Source organism: Pseudophryne corroboree, chromosome 6 (genome assembly GCF_028390025.1).
Source record: "Pseudophryne corroboree isolate aPseCor3 chromosome 6, aPseCor3.hap2, whole genome shotgun sequence".
NCBI lineage: Eukaryota > Metazoa > Chordata > Amphibia > Anura > Myobatrachidae > Pseudophryne > Pseudophryne corroboree.
Genome location: NC_086449.1, coordinates 522906252 through 522923472, shown reverse-complemented (window position 1 = coordinate 522923472; position 17221 = coordinate 522906252). Strand labels below are relative to the sequence as shown.

At 45.8% G+C, this 17221-nt stretch overlaps 1 protein-coding gene across 1 annotated transcript in view; it reads left to right on the top strand.

Annotated features, from left to right (window-relative positions):
* The window catches only part of CAND1 (cullin associated and neddylation dissociated 1), a 61686-nt gene extending 44695 nt beyond the window's left edge, over window positions 1-16991 (top strand). The window contains exons 11-15 of the mRNA XM_063927520.1: window positions 7651-7746; window positions 8186-8355; window positions 8439-8603; window positions 9170-9277; window positions 15111-16991. Of these exons, the coding sequence (XP_063783590.1) occupies window positions 7651-7746; window positions 8186-8355; window positions 8439-8603; window positions 9170-9277; window positions 15111-15335 (764 nt within the window). The 3' untranslated portion in view covers window positions 15336-16991. The remainder of the gene's footprint in view (window positions 1-7650; window positions 7747-8185; window positions 8356-8438; window positions 8604-9169; window positions 9278-15110) is intronic.
* The last annotated feature ends 230 nt before the right edge of the window (window positions 16992-17221 follow it).

Genomic DNA, 17221 nt, shown 5'->3' with positions numbered 1-17221 from the left:
CGGGATTTTATTCAAATCTTTTTTTAGTACCAAAACCGGATGGGTCTGTCAGGCCAATCCTCAATTGAAAGGTGTTAAATCAATTTCTGCAGCAGGGTACACTGGGATTCCACAGTGAATATATCGGGGTGTAGAGTTGGATCTTGATCCGAGGCACCCAACAGGCTAAAGCTTTGACTGTTCCCAGGATGCATTGCACCGCCGCCTCTATAACCCTGCCTCCAGGCACTGGAGCTCAGTTTGTAAGCTAGTGACCTGCTCTGCAGGCACTAACAGGCGGGGCTGCCCTAGGCAGCTCTGAAAAGAGCTTTTTAAGAAGACTTCAAGGGCCACAGCACTGTTTTTATGTCAGTCTGACATTCTGTGCTGCAGCTCCATCACCTCCTCAGCAGCGCTGCATACTCCCGCGGCCGGGTTCCCAGGTACTTGCAGTGGAGACACACCGGTCATCAGGCACACCACCGCTGACGCTCTCCAGGATCGCGTGGCTGCACATCAGGGAGGAGGTAAGAGGGTCCCCCAGGTGGGACCCGCCGGTAAATCGCGGACCACGCTGCTGGTGTTTACACTCTACTGCACAGGGACCCCACTATATCCACCAGGGCAGGGAGCATAGGTCGGATTTACAAAAATCAGTTTTACATAGGCTCCACAGTACCCGGTGGTGAGGCCCAGCATAGGGGATAAGGCGCTGACCTGTAGCCCATCCCCCAGCTCCGGGCTCCATCTACTGCTGGAGTTCCCATCCTGGAGCTACATTTCACTCTTCCGCACTCCCTGACTGATTTTGGCGCCATCTTCACTAGTAGCTTGGCTGATCTCCGGGACTGCAGGGCTATGTCTCCTCTGTAAAGCCGCTTGTCTCATCAGTGCTGTGCATTTAGAGGCACTTAAGTATTCTACATGTCATTTTAGACAGTTAGTTTAGAACAAGTGTGTTTAAATCTGAATCTTTAGTACAAGTATTCTGTGATATACATCCAGTATCTACTGTGCATTGTTAAATCTATATTCATACAAATTTATATGTAGTTTTATTGTTTATCTGTAATAACCTCTGCATTGTACCTGTGACTGAGTGTATGCGGTTTGGTATTTGTTAGTGTATTTCAGTCACCTCATACCGCTTAAATCCTCTGTGCCCTGTATTTACTATCACATAACACAGGGGGTTATTTGCAGGTATTGTTTGTCTGGCTATATTGTACTGTTACGCTCTAAGGCTACATTCCCCATAATGTCTGCCACACAGGGCGGGAAATCTGCGGACGCTTCTGCATCCTGCAGTGCTGGCACCACAGATTTACCTGAGGGGGGGAGTGTCAATTGCTGGTTCAGGAGCTGGGTGCCATACACCTCCCAGCCAACCCGCAGCACCTGTGGCCAATCAGGACCCACCTTGGGCAGCGTTCTCAAGTATGCTCAATACACTTGTAACACGTCTTGCACCTCCTGTGGGACCTCCTGTGCCATTACAGCCACATATTGTCCTTGTAGTTAATCCGCCCTGGGCGGACACTCTGTCTACCCAGTTTACAACAATTAAATCAGTCTTTGGTTAGACACGAGTCTACCCCACACTACTCTGGGGCCAAGGGGTCATCTGTGCGGGCCATTTCTTCCTCACAATCCACGAATCTTTTGGATAATTCTTCCGATGAGGATGGGAAATATACTGGTCCGTCAGACACTGATACAGTTGCTTCTGATGAGGAATCTACAACCCTGGTTGTTGATCATGACCTAGTGGAGGCTATTAAGCTGATTCTCCAAATAAATGATGAGATCGAGCCTACTACTACGTTTAAGAAACCTGATAAGTTCAAACGTCAGAAGGTTGCTAAAGTAGTCTTACCATATTCTGACCATTTAATTGACATACGTCAGGAATCATGGTCGTCTCCAGGAAATAATTTTTCCCTGTCCAAAAAGACTATTCGACCCCGTTTGTAGTTCCGAAACCAATGGGTCCTTCCGGCCTATACTCAACCTCATACCATTGAACAAATTTGTGAGAGTATCCAAATTCCGTATGGAATCTCTGCGCTCTATTGTGCTGGCCATGGAACCCGAAGACTATATGGTATCCCTGGACATACAGGATGCTTACCTGAACATACCTATTGCCATGTCGCATCAATATCTGCGGTTTGCTATTGGCAACCTACATTATCAATTCCAGGCCCTGCCTTTTGGATTGGCCACGGCCCCTCAGATATTCACCAAGGTCATGGCCGTGATGACGGCCCTTCGCCGCCGTCAGGGAATCAGGATCCTGCCATATCTGGACGATTTGCTGATCCTGGCGAACTTCCAAGAGGTTCTCCTCAGTCATCTGGAACTAACGGTCCAGTTCCTACAAGTCCACGGGTGGCTCATCAACTGAAAAAAGACCTCGCTGGTCCCTGCTCAGAGCATGGTGCACCTGGGGGCACTGCTGGACACACACACAGCCAACGATTGTTTTTTTTCTCTCCAGAGAAAGTCCTGAAACTTCAGGACAGGATCAGATATTTCCTCTCTCGCCCAAGGGTGTCTATACACTCGGCGATGCAAGTACTAGGCCTCATGGTGTCTGCTTTCGACATGGTAGAGTACGCTCAATTTCATTCCCATCCTCCTGCAGAGATTAATCCTTTCCAAGTGGGATGGCCTGCCTCATCGGATCAGGTCTTAAATGATCTACTTGACTCCGGAGGTTCGTCTGTCGCTGAGCTGGTGGCTACAGGACCAATAGTTGAGCAGGGGCCATCCCTTCTGGATCTCCAACTGGGTCCTCCTGACAACAAACATTCTGGAATTGCAGGCAGTGTTTAATGCGTTGACACTGGCCCTGCCTCTAGTACAGAACAGTCCTGTTCAAGTACAATCGGGCAACGCCACCACGGTGGCGTACATAAATCATTAAGGTGGCACTCGAAGCCGCATGGCAATGCTGGAAGTATCAAAGATCCTCCGTTGGGCGGAACACCATCTGCCAGCAATATCGGCAGTGTCCATTCCCGGAGTCCTCAACTGGGAAGCGGATTTCCTCAGTCGTCAGGACGTTCACGCCGGAGAGTGGAGTCTTCATCCGGAAGTCTTTCAACTCCTAGTGGACAAGTGGGGCCTAACAGATGTAGACCTGATGGCGTCTCGACACAATCACATGGTTCCAGTTTCCACATGGATTTATTACAGGGTCTGCAACTCTTACTTCACATGGTGTTCTGCTAAGAATTTTGATGCCTATTCGTTCAGAACTTCCAGGCTTTTGGCTTTTCTGCAACAAGGCCTAGATTTAGGCCTTCGTCTGGCCTCCCTCAAGGTTTATATATCTGCCTTGTCAGTGTGGTTTCAGAGAAAAATTGCATCTCTTCCTGACGTTCATACTTTCACTCAGGTTGTTTTACGGATTCAGCCTCCCTATGTCCATCCTGTGGCTCCATGGGATCTGTCTGTTGTCTTCAATGCCCTACAAGAGTCTCCATTTGAACCTCTTGAGTCTGTGTACCTTACATGCCTTACGCTTAAGGTCGTGTTTCTATTGCCTCTGCTAGGAGGGTGTCTGACTTGGGCGCTTTGTCCTGTCGTCCACCCTTTCTGATTTATCACTGTGACGGGCAGTTCTTCGAACTCGCCTCTGTTATCTACCTATCTTTCCATCTTAACCAAGAGCTTGTGGTTTCAGCTTTTATCTCTTCTGGTTTGTCTTCCAAAGAACGGTCTTTTGGATGTGGTTCGGGTTCTCCGTATCTGCGTGGAGAGGACTGCCTCTATCAGGAGGTCAGGTACTCTGTTTGTACTTTTTGTATTTCACAGACTTGGCTGGCCTGCGAATAAGCAAACTTTGGCCATATGGATTAGAATGGTGATTGCACAAGCTTATGTACAGGCTGGTCTTCCAGCTCCTGCTGCTCTCAAAGCCCATTCTACTCGATCTGTTGGACCTTCTTGGGCGTCCCGCCGAGGCGTGTCTGCTGAACAATTATGCAAGGTGGCTACATGGTCCTCAGTGAACACGTTCGTTAGGTTTTATGCCTTTGATACTTCCGCCTCACAGGATGCTTTCTTTGGACGCCGGGTTCTTGTGCCCGCTACGGTGCGTCCCCTCCCATGAGGAACTGCTTTAGGACATCCTCAATGTATTCCCTGTGGAATACCAGTGTACCCCGCTGCAGAAAAGGAGATTTATGGTAGACTTACCATGGTTAAATCTTTCTGCGAGGTACACTGGATTCCACAGGGCGCCCACCCTGACGCACTTAGCTTCTTCGGGTTTGTATGGCAATAGCCGCTAGTCCTTTCTCCTGTCGTGAGAATGTGGTTCTATGTGACTAACATCTACCATCTTTTACCTGCTACTGCACTGGACTGGTTAACAAAACTGAGCTCTAGTGCCTGGAGGAGGGGTTATAGAGGAGGTGGTGCAATGCTTCCTGGAAACAGTCAAAGCTTTAGCCTGTTGGTGCCAAGGAACAAGATCCAACTCTACACACCGATGTATTCCCTGTGGAATCCAGTGTACCTCTCAGAAAGATTTAACCATGGTAGGTCTACCATGAATCTCCTCCTTTTTTTTGACCGTTTACAGATTCAGGATGAATCAATACAGTCAGTTATTGCGGGACTGGAGCAAAGGGAGTTCATGGTGTCGATGGACATAAAGGATGCGTACCTCCATGTCCCAATTTGGACTATCACCAAGCTTATTTACGGTTTGCAGTGGGCAGGACTCCTTACAAATTTCAGAGTTCTACCGTTCGGCCTATTATCAGCCCAGAGAGTCTTCACAAAGATCATGGCAGTGAAACTGAGATCGTTAGGGGTAACAATAATACCGTATCTGGACGACCTTCTTATCAATGCTCTCTCTCGGGGCCAGTTGTTCCGGGATGCTCAGATCACTCATCAGTTTCTGATTCGGTTGGATCGTGAATTTCAAAAAATCCAATCTGCAACCGACACCGAGGATTCAGTTCCTGGGCCTTATCTTGGACACAATACAACTGAAGGTGTTTCTCCCAGAAGACAAGATTCGAGACATCTAGGAAATGGTACGTCAGGTTCTAAAGAACCAGACGATCTCTCTGCATCTTTGTGTACGGCTTCTAGGAAAAATGGTAGCTTCTTCCTTCGAATCGATCCAATACGGCAGACTACATTCCAGACCCTTACAGCTGAATCTGATTGCTCAGGGGACAGGCAGGCATTTACTCCTTCACCGACGGATTTGTTTGTCGCCCCAAGCCAGGACCTCAATTTGGTGGTCGGTCCACAAGAATCAACGGTAGGAAAGCGGTTTGCAATCTGGGATTGGAAGATTTTGGCAACAGATGCCAGTCTCAGAGGATGGGGAGCAGTACTGGACAACCATCAGTTTCAGGAGAGATGGTCACAGCAGGAGATCAGTCTTCCAATAAATGTTCTGGAACTAAGAGCCATTTACAATGCACTTCTTCTGGCGTAGGACCAAGTAAGGGCTCAGCACGTGAGTGCAGTCGGACAATGTGACTGCAACAGCATACATAAACCCTCAGGGAGGAACAAGAAGCCGCATGGCTTTAAAAGAGGCCACAAGGATTCTTTTTTGCACAGAAAAGCGCAACGTTATCCTGTCGGCAGTCTTCAGTCCAGGAGTGGATAATTGGGAAGCAGACTACCTCAGTCGTTAAGATATGCATCCAGGAGAGTGGTGTCTACACCCACAAGTATTCGATGCAGTGGTAAGACGGTGGGGTCTACCGCAGATAGACCTGATGACCTCTCGGAACAACCATCGGCTACCAAGAGATATGGCCAGTACGCGGGATCCAGCAGCAGAGGCGGTGGACGCGCTGGCGATCCCCTGGACATACGACCTGGTGTACATCTTCCTGCCGTTTCCTTTGTTACCAAGAGTGTTGAAAAAGTTGAAACTGGAAAGAGCGTAGGTGGTTTTAATAGCATCAGACTGGCCTCGCAGAAGTTGGTACTTGGAACTGAGGAGACTCCTGGTGGAAGATCCTTGGAAACTGCCGCAGAGGGAGGACCTGTTGTCACAAGGCCCATTTCTTCATCGGGACCTGATCTGTCTACGTTTGACGGCGTGGTTCTTGAAACCAGGATACGAAGAGACAGGGGTATCCTGAAATCAGCTATTCCTACCATGTTAGGGACAAGGAAGCCAGTTACGGCAGTACATTACTATAGAATATAGATAAGTACATGGACTGGTGCCAGCCTAGGTGTTGGAGCCCCAGAGAGTTCCGCCTTCCTTAGACTGTTGCGGTTTATCCAAAATGATTTGGGTGGTGGTTTGAGATTGGGATCTTTGAAGGTACAGGTCTCGGCCCTCAATCTTTTTCCAGCAACGTCTGGCTTCCTTGCAGGAGGTCCAGACATTTTTACAGGGTGTGTTGAGAATACAATCGCCTTTTCGGCCTCCCACGGCCCCGTGGGATCTAAATTTGGTGCTCAAATTTTTGAGATCTGCAATTTTCGAGCCTTTGGAAAGGGTGGATTTAAGATATATGAGCTGGAAAGCAGTCCTGCTCCTTGCGTTAGCATCAGCAAGAAGGGTTTCAGAGTTAGGGGCCCTGTCATGTAAAAGTCAGTTTCTAGTGTTTCATGAAGACAGAGCGGAGCGCCGTACAAAAGCAAGAGTTTTTACCTAAGGTGGTTTTGGGTTTCCACATAATCCAGCCGATTGTGGTCCCCTCCTTCCGAGGCTTGTCAGAGGGGGACCTGTCCTTGGATGTGGTCAGAGCCTTACGGGTCTATGTACAGGCTACGGCTTCTATTAGGAAATCTAACGCTTTGTTTGTACTGTATGATGGACCCAGGAGTGGTTGGCCGGCTTCGAAACAAACCTTGGCCAGATGGATTCGACTAACTATCAAACAGGCATACATTTCTTGTAGTAAGAGCAACATTTCGGGTAGGTGCTCCATACCTCCAGATCAGTAGGGGCTTCATGGGCTGCGGCCAGAGCAGCTTCCACTTCCCAACTTTGCAGTACTGCGACGTGGTCGTCGGCACACACGTTCACTCGTTTCTACAAGTTTGATACGTTTACATCTAGAGACGCAAATTTGGGACGTTTGGTTCTTCAGGCTTCAGACAGCACTCCCGCCCATGGGAGTATCTTTGGGACGTCCCCAGCTGTCTATATGTCCAGTGTCCCCTAGTGGATGATAGAGAAAAGAGGATTTTGGTACTTACCAATAAATCCATTTCTCTGAATCCACTCGGGGACACTGGACACCGACCTCGGTGCGGCCAGCCCGCGTGTTCTTGTGAAATTAGTTCAAACTGTTTGGTTATTGTTGACGGTTCTTGGTTACTGTTTGACGTTGTGGTACGGTTGGTTCCTTCCCGTATGTCCTTGATCTTTCATGTTCCCTCTTCTCTCCGTCAATTTTTCAAATTGGAGGGATGGGGGACGTGAAGTGGGAGGAGCCAGCTGTGCATAATTGTTTTTTATTACTACATTGTGCTACATCCGGTCTGCACCCTTCACACCCCAGCTGTCTAGATCTCCAGTGCCCCTGAGTGGATTCAGAGAAATGGATTTATCGGTAAGTACCAAAATCCTCTTTTCTTGATATTGAGAAGTTCAATTTAACAGTATTAATACAAATAAGGACAATTTATTTAGTTTTGGAAATTCTTGTTGTAATTTCTTTGTAGGTTCATCATATGCTCGAAGCTCTGTAGTAACCGCTGTTAAGTTTACCATTTCTGACCATCCTCAGCCTATTGATCCCCTGCTGAAGAATTGTATTGGTAAGCATAATTTGCTTATAACTCCAAAATCATCTTTAGAATGGACACATCCCTACACTTCACAGTAGAAGAACCATTGTATGGTATAAGCATATTATTCCACTGTTACTAGTAATATTATTGAGGTGGGAGAGACTTTGCCTCATATCTGACTATGAACGATTTAAATGATGAGACTGTTATCCAGTGGCTTGCAATTATAAGACTTGTCAGGTTTTTATCTCTATTTTCCTACAAATTCCAGAAATCAGTCATCCTGTATGGATAGATTATTTTTTTTTACAGCCAGATCTAATTTGCACACATTATTTCTTAACTTTTTAAAGCATGATTTACTGTAGAATTCCAGATAAATGTGAAATAAATTAATAGTAAGATTAAGGCTGAGATGCTTCGGGAGTTCTGTTGATGTTTATGCAGTCAAATTTGTTTACAACAGGTGACTTTCTGAAAACGTTGGAAGATCCGGACCTAAATGTGAGACGCGTAGCCCTTGTAACATTTAATTCTGCTGCGCATAACAAGCCATCGTTAATACGAGATTTGCTTGATTCTGTGCTTCCACACCTTTATAATGAAACAAAAGTTAGAAAAGAACTCATAAGAGAGGTTGGTGGAAAATTTAGCATTTCAACTCTATTTTTTTTTATTTTTTGCCAGCTAAGTGTTCTTACTAATGGTTCTAATTTCAGGTGGAAATGGGTCCCTTCAAGCACACTGTTGATGATGGGCTAGACATCCGGAAAGCAGCCTTTGAGTGTATGTACACTCTTCTTGACAGTTGTCTGGACAGACTTGACATATTTGAATTCTTAAATCATGTTGAAGATGGTTTAAAGGATCACTATGACATAAAGGTATGTTTGGACTAGATATTGTTGTTCACTTTGTGATCCATACCAAATTTAAGTGTTAACATTTAAAAAAGAAAAAAGGTTTTCTAGATATTTCTGGGGCTTTTCAAATTCTTACCCTTGCATGAACTTGATTCATATTTTTCTGTTGAAGCCATTGCAAGTAGTCCAATTCGAGTGGCCGATATATTGCTAGCAGGTCAGCTTGTGTGTACCCCCGATATGTCTATGTACGACATCATTCATACATATCGCGTCAGATGTGCAGCACAGTCGATGACCTGTATATACTGTAGAGGCGGTCAGTACAATTGCTGCATGGGCGTACGTCACAGCTGGGTGGGCAAACTCAAATGCCCGCCCAGATGTCATGTGAGGCCCGACATTGATCATCCAGTCAGTAAGTGTATATGCTTACCTGTATTGTCCTCTGTCAGCTTGACGGCATCTCTGTCTGGTGTATACCCAGCTTAAGTTTGAGGCATTTCGAATATTTTCCTGTGTTGTGTATATTTTGTTTTCCCCACAATTTTCTGGTATATAAATGTATATATTTTCTAAACATATAGATGCTGACATTTTTAATGTTGGTAAGACTGTCGACCCTATGTCCAAGTGCCGTACTGCAGAGACTGGATAGGCTGGTAGAACCATTGCGTGCCACATGTACAACAAAGGTATGTTCATATAGTTATAAAATCTGGATTGTATATGTGTGTATGTGCAGAAAGACGTTTAAATGTTCTACTCCAGCCTTTAAAACGGCGGCATTAAGATTGGGAACATTGTAACATTTTCCCAGCATTGTGGATGAGTGCAGGGAATGAAAAACGAAAAATATTTTCTCTTACGTTCTAGAGGATACTGGGGTCCATTTAGTACCATGGGGTATAGACGGGTCCACTAGGAGCCATGGGCGCTTTAAGAATTTGATAGTGTGGGCTGGCTCCTCCCTCTGTGCCACTCCTACTAGACTCTGTTTAGAAAATGTGCCCGGAGGACGCCGCCACCCCTAACAGCCAGAAGAATGGAGAGTGGTGAGTACTGAGCCGGCGTCCCGGCTAGCGGGGCGCCGGCCGTTATGGTGGCTTGAGGGTACGGAGACGCACGGCTTCTAAACGGGGTGGAATGCGTCTCTGGACACTACACAATACCCATACTGGCACAACAAACTTAAGACGTTTTTCTCCATTTTAAGCACCAGATTCCTCAGCCAGTATAAAAAAAGCGGGAAGAACGCGTGCCATTGAAGGGGCGGGGCTTCACTATGAGAGGATCCAGCAGCTCACCAGCGCCATTTTCCCTCTGTAGTGGACACAGACGCTGACTGACAGGGATGCCCAGCTCCTCCAGTGTGACTCCAAATTACCTCAACGGTACCGGGGGTCATAGCAGGGGGTGGGGGGGGGGAGCGATTACTAGTGTACTAAGTCCCCTTTCAGGGTACTTAGTCTGCGACGCGGCTAAGCTTGGCATTAGTGATAAGGGTGCGGTGGGGGCTAGCTCCAAACATTTGTGTCTCCCTAAAGGGCTCTTTGTGGGTTAATTGTGCTTAACCTTTCCTCTGTGTGTGCTGTCACATTACATTATGTCAAGCAAAGAGTGTGTATCTTGTACCGCAGAGTGTTCCTCTTCACCAGGGGGCTCACTACTAGGTACTCAGGGTTCACAGACTAGTGGGGCTGAACTGGAATGGGTTAATTCTCTTAAGGGAATGATCTCAACTCTTTCTACAAAATTGTCCCGCAATGAGAAAGAGACGCAATACGTAAAACAGACTGTGGATGAGTTTATGAACAGAGACTCGGTCCCCAAGACAGCGTCTCAATCCCTTCTCATTTGTCCGCAAAACCGATCTCTGGCCCATATCCTGCAGTCTGACTCTGATGCTGACAGGTCAGACATGGGAGGTGGATTAGAACGGGGGGGGGGATGAATGCAGCTCTCACAGGGAATAGAGGCTCTTGTATAGGCTATCAGAGATGTTCTGCATATTCCTGATAAGGTGTCAGAGGAGTGTGAGGAATCTTATTTTAATGTAATAAAAAGAAGTCCTCGTCACTTTTCCTACATCAAAGGAATTGAATACCCTGTTTGAAGAGCCATGGGTTAATCCTGATAAGTTTCAGATCCCTAAAAGGTTGCTCTAATCTTTTCCTTTTCCTCTGGAGGATAGGAAAATTGGGAAAATCCACCGATCGTGGACGCATCAGTCAGGCTGTCACGTAAAATTGTATTCCCTGTTCCTGGTGCAGCCTCCCTGAAAGACACCGGCTGATCGTAAAATTGAGACTACACTCAAATCATTGTACACAGCTGCTGGGGTGGCCCAAAGACCCACTATTGCATGTGCGTGGATCACGAAAGCCATTGCAAAATGGTCAGGTAACCTAATTGAGCGGTTAGATTCCTTATCTAGGGGGAGATGTTGTCTTACTCCTGTAGCATATACAGGACTATGCAAACTTTATGGTGGAAGCCATAAAGGAAATAGGCGTGCTTAACGCACGCACCACCGCTATGGCAGTGTCTGCACGCAGAGGCTTGTGGCTACGCCAGTGGACTGCTGACGCGGATTCCAGGAAAGGCGAGGAAGGCCTACCATTCACAGGAGAGGCCTTGTTCGGAGATGAATTATACAAATGGTTCTCCACAGCTACTGTGGGTAAGTCTACGTATCTTTCTTCCGCAGCCCCCCCAACGAAGAAGCCTTTTTCAGCTTCTAAGTTACAGTCCTTTCGGGTGGCTAAGTTCAAGGGCAAATCCAGAGGTGCTTCTATGTCCTTCAGCGGCGCAAGAGGTAAACCATGCAAACCAGCAACAGCAGGTGCTCAGGAACAGAGCTCAGGCTCTGCTTCCTCAAAGATTTCGGCATGACGTTGAGCCGCAATGCCTGGAAGGCTGTCAGAGGGGAGCTCGCCTACAATTCTTCAATCAAATCTGGTCAAACTCGTGCCAGGATCCCTGGGTCATAAATCTTATTTCCCAGCGCTACAGACTGGAATTCCAAGAGCTCCCACCTCACAGATTCTTCAAATCAGGCTGGCCGTTATAACTTAACAACATGCCATCCAGAAACTGAAGACTCACGTCATTGTTCCAGTTCCACCTCATCGGCTAAACAAGGGGTACTATTCCAACTTGTTTGTAGTACCGAAACCGGACGGTTCGGTAAGACCAATTTTGAACCTCAAGTCGTTGAACCCGTACTTACGAGTGTTCAAATTTAAGATGGAGTCTCTGAGAGCGGTGATCTCAGGTCTGGAGGAGGGGGAATTCCTAGTGTCTCTGAATATCAAGGATGCGTACCTTCACATTCCAATCTGGCCGCCTCATCAGGCTTACCTACGGTTTGTACTGCAGGACTGTCACTATCCGTTCCAGGGCCAGCCATTTGGTCTCTCCACAGCACCAAGGGTGTTCACCAAGGTGATGGCAGAGATGATGTTTCTACTCCGCAAACAGGGAGTGAACATAATTCCGTACCCGGACAATCTCCTGATAAAAGCACCGACCAAGGAAAGGTTGCTGGACAGCATTGCTCTCTCAATCAAAGTTCTCCAGGATCATGTTGGATTTTGAGTCTTCAGAAATCTCACCTAGAGCCAACACGAAGGCTCCCATTCCTGGGAATGATACTGGATTCGGAGTCGCAGAAGGTGTTCCTTCCGTTGGAAAATGCATTAGTGATCCAGTAGATGGTTCGGAATGTCCTGAAGCCAACCCGGATATCTGTGCATCTATGCATTTGCCTTCTGGGGAAAATAGTGGCCTCTTAAGAGGCTCTTCAATACGGAAGGTTTCACGCAAGATCCTTCCAGCTCGATTTGTTGGACAAATGGTCAGGATCGCATTTTCACATACACCAGAGGATCAGTCTGTCGCCAAAAGCCAGGATCTCCCTTCTGTGGTGCCTACAGACTTCTCGCCTCATCGAGGGTCGGCGGTTCGGAATTCAGAATTGGGTTCTGTTAACCACAGATGCAAGCCTCAGATGTTGGGAAGCGGTCACTCAGGGGGTGCAGTTTCTGGGAAGATGGTCTTGTCAGGAAGTCGTCCTTCCAATCAACATTCTGGAACTCAGGGCCATATACAACACCCTTCTGCAGGCCTCACATCTTCTTCAAGATCAGGCCATTCAGGCCCAGTCAAACAATGTGGTGGCGGTAACGTACATAAACCGACAGGGCAGAACGAAAAGCAGAGCAGCAATGTTAGAGGTGTCAAGAATTCTCCTCTGGGCAGAGAGAAACGCTGTGGCATTGTCAGCGATCTTCATTTCGGTTGGAGGTGTGCAGGTGCTTGACAAGTCGGTGGGGATATGTACAGATCGACATGATGGCCTCTCATCTCAATAAGAAGCTCAAGCGGTATTGTTCCAGGTCGAGAGACCCATAGGCGGTGGCGATAGATACCCTGACTCCATGGGTCTATCAGAGGGTGTACGCGTTTCCTCCACTTCCTCTGATCCCAAGAATTCTAAAGAGAATAAAAAGGGAAAAGGTTAAAGCAATTCTAATTGCTCCAGACTACCCAGGAAGGTCCTGGTACGCGGACCTTCTGGAGATGCTCCTCGAAGATCTGTGGCCTCTTCCTCTTCGCGAGGATCTTCTGCAACAGGGCCCGTTCGTCTCTCAGGACTTACCACGGCTACATTTGACGGCATGAAAGTTGAACGGCTGATTCTAGCCAGGAGAGGTATCCCTAACAAAGTTTATCCTATGATCCAGGCCAGGAAGGGGGTGACGTCTAAGCATTACCATCGTATTTGGGAAAAATACGTCTCTTGGTGTGAGAGCAGAAAATTTTATGCGGTGGAATTCCATCTAGGACATTTTCTGCTTTTTCTACAAGCAGGAGTGTATGTGGGCCTACGTCTGGGCTCCATAAAAGTCCAGATTTTTCGGCTTATGTCCATTTTCTTTCAGAAACAATTGACTTCTCTCATTGAGGTCCAGACGTTCTTGAAGGTGTTCTGCACATCCAACCTCCCTTTGTGCCTCCCACGGCACCTTGGGATCTCGAGGTGGTGCTGCATTTCCGCCAATCAGATTAGTTTGAGCCGTTACAGGAGGTGGACGTAAAATATCTTGCGTGGAAGACCGTCACACTGTTGGCCATGGCTTCAGCAAGACGTGTGTTGGAGCTGGGAGGCTTTGTCTCACAAGAGTCCCTATTTTCCATGAGGATAGAGCTGAACTCAGAACTCGTCAGCAATTTCTTCCTAAGGTGGTGTCTGCGTTTCACATCATCCAACCTACAGATAGTTCCACACTCATCTTGGCCTCCCTGCTGCGCCTAGGCACACCTTAGTTTATTAACATAAACCCTTTATCTGTTGTTCTCTGCTGCAATACAATACAGAGAACAATACATCAGGGGATTAAGTCATTACAGCAGGGGATTAAGTCCGACTGCCCTGGCTCAATTAATCCTATTAAAGGCCAAGATAAAGATGGACCCATCTGTATTATGGTCCCGGTTGTCACCGACACCTCTGCTACTTCAAGATCTTTGGATGTCGTGAGGGCTTTGAATGTGTATGTGAAAAGAACTGCTCGTCACAGAAAGACGGACTTGCTGTTTATTCTTTATGATCCCAATAAGATTGGGTGTCCTGCTTCAAAGCAGACAATTGCTCGCTGGATCAGACTTACTATCCAGCATGCTTATTCTACGGCAAGTTTGCCATGTCCAAAATCTGTACAGGCCCACTCTACTAGGTCGGTGGGTTCTTCCTGGGTGGCTGCCCGAGGTGTGTCTGCTTTACAGCTTTGCCGAGCAGCTACTTGGTCAGGTTCGAACACATTTGCAAAGTTCTACAAGTTCGATACTTTGGCCTCTGAGGACCTTCAGTTTGGTCAGTCAGTTCTGCAGGAACCTCAGCACTCTCCCATCCAGTTTGGGAGCTTTGGTACATCCCCGTGGTACTAAAAAATGGACCTCGGTATCCTCTAGGACTTAAGAGAAAATAGGATTTTAATTACCTACCGGTAAATCCTTTTCTCGTAGTCTGTAGAGGATACTGGGCGCCCGCCTAGTGCTTCGTTCTTCCTGCACTGCTACTTGGTTAAGTAATGTTGGTTCAGCCGTTGCTGTGCCTGTTTCAAGTTTGGTTAGCTTGGCTTTCCTCTTGTTGTGTGTGCTGGTTCGGACTCTCGCCACTATCCTTTTCTATCCTCTCGAAGTATGTCAGTCTCCTCGGGCACAGTTTTCCTAGACTGAGTCTGGTAGGAGGGGCATAGAGGGAGGAGCCAGCCTACACTATCAAATTCTTAGTGTTCCTAGTGAACACGTCTATACCCCATGGTACTAATTGGACCCCAGTATCCTCTACGGACTACGTGAAAAGGATTTACCGGTAGGTAATTCAAATCCTATTTTCTGCAGCAGGCACACAGTAAGGATAGGGTCTCACTTATAACTGTCCTTATACACCAACATAGTTTTACGTTGTGTAACGTTATGTAGTAATGCACTAAGTAAAATATACATTTTACCTATTTACAGGTGAAGGCAAACTCTGTGAAACAGGAATTTGAGAAGCAGGATGAACTGAAGCGCTCTGCAATGAGAGCAGTGGCAGCACTTTTAACCATTCCTGAAGCAGAAAAGAGCCCTTTGATGAGTGAATTCCAGTCTCAGATCAGCTCAAACCCTGAACTGGCAGCCATATTTGAGAGTATACAAAAAGATACTTCCTCTGCTAATCTGGAATCAATGGACACAACTTAAATATTCACACTGGAGTGGGACCATAACATTAAACCATATAATGCACTGAAACTGACCAGTTCTAAGAATGAAATATCTTAAGTTTAAGCTTCACAATGTTCAGACTTTCTTTACAGTTTACAGAGATGGTTTGGCTTAATTCCATTGTTGCTTTTTGTAGCATTTATTCCAGGAATAATCTGATTCCATAATCAAGGCTATTGGTTCAGCCATTTTAAAGATGGTTATAGTTTATAGATTGATGTTTGGAAAGACCTTCCAGCATCTTTTTCCCTGTAATGTTTAGGATTAAAACTTTCAGAATTGGACCATGAAAACCTTTTTTTACTCCTTTTTCCTCCCCCTCTATTTTCATGCAGGTGAATACATGGCTTTTTGTACAATTTATCTCCTGTTCTTTTGATTTAGCTACATAAAAGGCTTCTGGCTTGCAGATCAAAGTCTTTGTAATAATTATTACACTAGACATGTTTGAAAAGTAAAGATTCCCCCTAATCTGTGGTGTTAGAACTCTATCCCTAATCTGCACTTCATTTGCATGACTGGGTTCACAAATATATAATGGCTGTAAAATAGCATGCATTTTTACAGAGTGCATAAGGACCTCTCAAGCGCAGAATAATGAGCTTGTAAGTGCACTCTGGTACAGTAATACTGTACGTTGTTCTACAGCATCATTGCAGAACACATAAGCAGAGTACCACACCTGCTCTACTGCTTTATAGATATCCTTTCTCATCAAGATTTTTAAAACTTGTATGAAAAATATGACTTTTGTTGAACAGTTGGCCAATTTCTTTGAATGGGTGGTAACATAACATAAATTGCCATTTTGAAAACAAATAGATGAGGTTTTGTTCAGACTACACACAATTTTTTTTTCAATGAAAACAATAAATAAGTGGCTCATGCGTGGCTTTTATTTTGCTTTACACAATGCACCTAGATTTGCGCAACTGTTGTGTACAATTTGGAAATCTAATGTGTACGTGAGAACAATGAATTTCAAACTGAGTGAAAGTGTTTAACTTGTTGTGTTGATCATTAGAGTGCCGGCTGAGTAAAGCCATTTCCATGTCCGAGAGAATTCGGAACAGAATTTGATACCTGTTCAGTTGTCTTACACATAATAGTGATCTGACTTGTAAAGATCTGATTCAAATTGGTAACTACAGCTCCGCATGTTGGCCTTTTATGCAGATTTCCTTGTAGCCGTGGACCTATACTAAACTAAGCCACATCTTGGGGGTTTTTTTTCTGAGAATTATCTCAAATACCTTACTTGCTGGGCTTTGCCTGTGGTGTGCCTGCATGTTAAATAAGACCTAAGTTACAATTTTATATATCAATTTTAAGAATGATCACAAGACCATTTAATCTGCCATGTGACTGATGTAAATATGTTATACACTTTAAAGCTATTTAGTTTTGTAACATATCCATTAAGTACCAAAAATCCTGCACACGTCTGATGCTTATTGCTCCTATTGGTAGAGCGTTTTAAGTAAGTTTTTTGACCAGTTCAGTCTAAAGAAATTATTTTGTAACTTGGGTCAAATGTTGGTTTTTAGCATAACCAGTTTGCTAATTTGGTTCTGTAATATAACCTGTCAGAATTGTAATAGTTCTCCCACTATTAAAGGTGTGTGTCTAGGATTACTGCATTCCGAGGTTTGTGTGGAAAAATCAATTTTCTGTGCAGATGCTTATATCCAGCTCCATTCTTTTACTTTGTTTGAGGAAACACTTGAAGCTTCTCCTTATTCCACTCGCAACTTAATGTATTTCTTCTTTCAATAGTCTCTACAGGGAAAGACATTGGGGTGTAGGTGGTAGGATAGGACCAGCACCAAGCAGTTAAAGTTTTTAGAGGCAACAGGATGCTT